The sequence below is a fragment of the Anopheles coluzzii genome, chromosome 2 (genome assembly GCF_943734685.1).
Source record: "Anopheles coluzzii chromosome 2, AcolN3, whole genome shotgun sequence".
NCBI classification, from domain to species: domain Eukaryota; kingdom Metazoa; phylum Arthropoda; class Insecta; order Diptera; family Culicidae; genus Anopheles; species Anopheles coluzzii.
The window spans coordinates 56,027,833-56,033,739 of record NC_064670.1 but is presented as its reverse complement, the minus strand read 5'-3'; the positions used below and the strand labels follow the sequence as shown (position 1 = coordinate 56,033,739).

Sequence of the window (5,907 nt, the reverse complement as noted above, 5' to 3'; positions counted from 1 at the left end):
TTCCCTTGCTGTTTTCAATTGAGAATTATGTACGATTGTTTCGACAAAACAAAACCCTCCAATAATACACACAATCAATCTTAAACACGTTCATTCAATGGGAAATGTTTGGATATCAATACAGTCCCTCACACTCTCCCTCGTTGGCTGTTTGCACTTCGTCGTCATCTGGTATGTTTTAGAATGTTGTGGTAGGTAGTATAGGTGTATCAAAAGTAAGTTTGGATTTTTTTCGTCACACGTTTAGAATACGTACGTGTCATTGCTTTAACATTTGCACAAGTTGATTAGCAGCAAGCCGCAACCCCATGGCAATCGAAGTAGATAAAAAAATTCAATTGCCCTGCAACAAATTCGACCCTTATCAGCTAAGAAAGGGAGGTGGGACTTATGGCGTAAAGCCCTACCGGTAGCGTGTGAACGTGTGTGCGCAAGCTACGCGAATGACGCATGAGTGTTGATTCTTTCCGCTGGTAAAAACAAAAATATTTTATACACATTAACAATTTCAATTTTATATCTTTTTTATTTCAATTTTTACAGCATTTTAATTTCTATCAGAGTAAAAAAAATCGTTTGCTTTAAGAGAATTCTACTACCATAGAATGCCGAACGGAGAGTAAACATTGAAATCAGCCATAATAATAATAATAATAATGTAAGGCGAAAAACGGGACAATTTTCTTTCGCAAGAAAATCGCTTTCGCTACGGGTTGCAACCGCGTGCAGACAGAGTAGGCGGGCTAGTAAGGCTTCGGGGGATCGCTTCAGTAAGGCGCCTACTGAATGAAACGTAAGGAACGATGAATGGAAGATATTTACACAGAACCCATCCCACTCAACCTGGGAAGGGGGACGAAGGGAACGAATGAGCGCTTTAGATACACACGCAGGCAATGCTCTATAGTGTCTTTTAGTAGATGATCTGTGAAGACGAATGTGCACCAGAACCGTTGCCCGATGTAATTGCTTCCTCCAGGTTGGAGTCCAGTTTGCGATAGGCGGCCGTATGTTTGCGCCCCTTGCTGAACCCACCCCGCCCGCTACTCGTCCGTCGTCCTTCGACGACCAGGGCCAGCAGCTTCGATTTGTTGTGATATGCGACGTAGAGCATGGCGCAGCTGAACATGGCAAACAGGAAGTAGGAGAAAAAGTTCGAATCCTTCTGCTCGTAAAATGGATCCGCACCCGGCACGATGTCACTCGCCTTTGAACTGTCCGTCAGTTCGTCTGGTTTTGCTTTCTCTTGCAAATCCGGCTTACCCACGGGTTGAAACCCGTTAAGCTCCAAGTCGTCTCCGTTTTCGTTGACGTCTTCAGCAGAAGCGATGCCCTCAGATTCGTCCGAAGTTTCATACACCGGCGGAGTGCCACCTTTGGCATCCTGTTCGGCCGCCTGTTTGGGTTCGTCATCGAATGGAGCCACATCACCTGCGACAGCACCGTCCAATCCACCTTGCTGTTGTTCTAGATCGCCGTCGCTCTTCTCCGGTAGAACTGGTTTCTGGTGGGGCAACTGCACTGGGCTCGGCACTGATTCTTTATGTGCTTTTTCTGCCGTATTTAATGCAGCACCAGCATCGGCCGTATCGCTGTCTTTTCCTTGTTCTGCCTGCTTGTTTGGCTTGGTAATGTCAGCGGGTGGCTGGTTTTGTATGACGGCGGATTTGGGGTGCTCCTCGGAAGCATCCTTTCTAACAGACTTGTCGATGTCAGTGCCGGGAGTGATTGCGGCCTTGTCTTTCGCCTCGACGGCCGGTAGACTGTTTACTTTTGCTACAGCCGGAACTATTTTCTCAAAATCGGGGTGATGTTTTAATGAATCTGCTTTACTGTCATCTGGAATTGGCATTAACTGATGATGCTCCCGTTCGGTTTCCTCTTTGCCGATCGATTGCGGTATCAACTTATATCCTACAAAGAGTGCTCGACAAACTTCTTCCAGCTCGTAGTCCTTGGTATAGCAAGACCTTACACAGGTGGGAATGCTTCCGAATGGTTCCAACGCCTTGGTCGACAGACTTGGAGGCAAATTTTTGAGCGTTTTCGACAACTGGCTACAAAATTCATCCGCTTCAGATGGCGACAGCTTTCTTGCCAACTCCTCGGCGATGCTTTGCTCAATGTTGGGTACTTTGTACTTGTTCGCAACTCCCATCATGTCTTTGTACGCCAAGCAGCCGGCATCGTTGATAGATTTGCTGCAGTAGGCTTGCAAATGTTGAAGTAGAGAATCCTGCCCCATGGTTTGACTCACGTTTAATGAACCTGCTTGCGGCGCTGCAGCATAGGCTGTCTGGGCTGCTGCCCTTATCGTTGGGTTTCCAACCAGTGGCGATGTTCCAACGATTGATATTAACCCGACTAGGGCTAGTAATATTGCTTCGGTTGGCATTTTGTAGGATTTAAACACTTATAATAGAGGTGGTGGTGATGTATTTCGTTCAGCGAATGAACGTCACAAACGAGCACGACACAATAATAGCGAAATGGACGGAGATTATTGATCCTACACACTTGACTTCGTCGGTCGCTAGTGTTAGCTAGCACTTGACGATGGGATGCACACTCATTTGCGGTCGTGTATTAGTTCCTATTGCTTTTGCGAAGGCTTAACAACAGACTAACAAACCGGAGCTTTTCTGTTTTTCTTTGATGTAAAAAAAAGTTCGAGCAACCCGACATGGAAGTTTTGACAGCAAATGTCAAGCGAACAGATGACAGCTTCGCGTTTCTGTTTGTTTACGTTGCATAGCCCGTAGTTACACTACGTAAAAAAGCAGGGTTGGTATCGCGGCATCATGTATGGATTAGTGGTGGGAGCTCGGAATCTGACCTACCCGATTCCGATTCCGTGTTCGGAATCAATTCCGGAGCCGATTCCAGATTCGATTCCTGAGTTGACTCCGGAGCCGACTTTAGAGTTCCCGAGACGGCTCCGGAATCGATTCCGCGATCAGAATCGGATGCGGAATCGGAATTGACCTGGGAATCGCAATTTACCCCCATAACGGAATCATAGTTGACTGCAGAATTAGAATATGCCCCGGGATGTGAATTAGTTCTTGAATTGAAAAAAAAAAAACAGTTTTAGAAGCGAAATCAGTCCAGGAATCTCCATGAGGATGGATCTTTTACAAGTAAATCTTGATTTTGTGCGGTTATCAATACGTAGTATGATTGGACCCAAACGCCTATTTTTATGGCGATGCCGAAACTTGAACCGTTTGAAAGCCGATTCTAATTTAGGAGCCAATTCCGCAAACTTAAACCGCAACTCGAGCGCCGATTTCGATTCCGGAGTCGATTTCGGAACCGATTCCGATTCCGTAGTCGATACCGATTCCGGTACTGATTCCGGAATCGATTTCAGAAACTGATTCCAGACCTACAACCCGGAATCGCTTCCATAAAACTGCGGAGCTAGCCGGAATCGATTCCGACAAAAACTTCATCACTAGTCTGTATCATCGTCATATGCCAGGAACTGGATAAGATAACGATCAGAGAATCGCCGCATACGACAAGAAGTGAGTTTTATAAATGTTCTATCCTTTTGAGGTATTATTATGAGATATGTGAGTTCTGACCACTATCTACTCGGTGTCTGCATGCGATCAAAACTAGCGATGATCTACATACCCCAGTTCGCTAGAACGCACCGCTTCATCATTGACTTGCTAAAGGACGATGAAGTGTATGTGCGCTACGGTCAGACTCTAGAGGTGGCACTTCCATCAGAGGATGAAACCTCTACTGCACCAATGGAGGAGGTATGGCCTAAAATTCGCCTTGCCTCTGGAAAGCTCAGCCTCCAGCAGTCTGGGCACTAGAATGAGGTCACGAACATCAGACTGATTTGATGCGGAGTGTCAGCTGTTCGCAGACCAGAAGAAATTTGCCTGGGGTAGAATGCTCCATGCTGTATCGAGAGCCAATGTGGAGCAGTATAGGGTTGCCAGGAATAGGCTTGTTTCGGTCTTCAGTAGGAAAAACAGATCTCAGGAGCATTGTACTTCTGACGACCTTGAGCAGCTCCACCGGTCTGGTGACACCCGAAAGCTCTATGAGCTTGTTAACCAGGAACGTAGGTCTAGTGATCCTGCCATAGAGATATGCCGGGATTGGGATGGTAGATTGCTCGCCAGCTCTGGCGAGGTGGTTGAAAGGTGGATGCTGCACTTCGAGGAGCACCTAAATGGGGACATCATGAATAGGAGAATGAATGCAGAAGTACCACTTGCGGCACCTGTGCACGATGATGATTACCCGGTTCCATCTCTTTAAGAAGTCGTGCAAGTGATACGGAAGCTTAAAAGTAACCGAGCTGCGGGTGATGATCACCTCTCTGGCGAGCTCTTCCAGCACGGGGGGAGAGCTAAGCTCGAGTGCTTCATATGGTGATAGGCCAAGTATGGGAGATGGAAGAACTGCCCCAGGAATGGATGACCGGTGTCGTTGTACCACTCTTCAAAAAAGGGGACAGGTTGGATTGCGAGAACTACCGTGGCATTACCATACTCTTCTTTATAATAATACCGAGAGTGTGTGGATTCGAGTGAATACTCCTACACATTCACTTGTTTTCGGTGGTGTTTACTTTCCTCCGGATCTCTCCAACGATACAAACACCGTGAATAACATTTGTTCCACTCTTCGATGTGTGAGAGAAAAATATGCCGATGAATCACTTATTCTCATGGGAGATTTCAACCAATCACAGCTTGCATTGAGATTATCTCAAGATGGCGTGGTAATTTTTGATTCCTCAGTTTCCCGATGATCCAAGTCATGTTCAGCTCTTCTTGATGAATTTAAGTTTGCCGGATTGTATGAAGTTCTCCTAGCAACCTACATTAGACAATTCGTTATTTAAAAAGGAAAACCCAAGTGCCACAAATCCACTAAACGACCACTAAACGGGTTCTAACCGACTCAAGCTCTCAACCTAAACGGAATATAGAAAGACTTCGTTTAGCAGACGGCAAATGACATGGTTTGACATGGACATGGACAATGGTTTGACAGCATGCGGAATTCCGCGGCTGCGAAATTCCGGTCCGTGTATTTTCGGCTTTAGAAGGCTATATAGGTCATGATTAGATGAAACTTGTCAAAACACATTGCAAGAAAAGGACAGCAATATAATGAATACGCCATCTATTGAGCAAACCAATAAAGCTATGGAGCTTTCGTTTTTTTTTTCTCTATGGGTATTTGATTTTCCATTCGTTTAAGCTTAATCTGTAGCGCATGGAAAAGATGGTATGCATTATTCAGTTCTTAGCACTAGGTTTACGGGCGTCTCTTATATACCTATCTCTACGGACATCCGCAAATTTGACGGGTGGATAAAAATACATATTTAGATAGGTTCTGTTCTGTTGGCAGTGTTGTAGCAATACCTCGCTGATACGGGGGTGGATTTGAAGCCTCTAGAAGGTTGACATACCTCCTACTCCTACTCAATACGTCCCCGTCGTACAGAACGGTAACATGTCTCTCAATTATCCAAGCTTGGGTATACGGGGATACCCAACCCCTTGGGCGGATGGGTTGCATGGCTAAATTGAGAGGGTAATAAATGATTGATCTTCATGACTCTACCTGGGAGCGTCTGTTCTTCATGCCAGGAGCGGCTTCCCCCCAGCGTATGTCTTCCCGAAGGGCTGCGCTGGCTTCTTCCGTTTTGACTCGCTGCAGGACTCTAAAAAGCCAGTGAGCGTAGGCCCTACAACGAGACTGGAGGTTAGGGGAAAAGCATTGCAGGCCACCTTCGTAAAAACTGCATGCAATGAAAAGGAGCGGGAGTACGACCGCTGCTCAAAAGTGATGATCGTGAAAATCTGGAAGCAAGAAGAAATACTGAAGGAGTGGAAGCTGGGTGTCATTCAACCCAGTCTACAA

General features: G+C 46.0%; 1 protein-coding gene across 1 annotated transcript; it reads right to left on the bottom strand.

Annotated features, from left to right (window-relative positions):
* Positions 1-506: 506 nt before the first annotated feature.
* On the bottom strand, positions 507-2,668 carry LOC120954010 (trans-Golgi network integral membrane protein 2-like). The gene has a single exon (XM_040374513.2). The coding sequence runs from the start codon at positions 2,393-2,395 to the stop codon at positions 914-916; it is 1,482 nt and encodes a 493-aa protein (XP_040230447.2). The 5' UTR covers positions 2,396-2,668; the 3' UTR covers positions 507-913.
* Between the last annotated feature and the right edge of the window lie 3,239 nt (positions 2,669-5,907).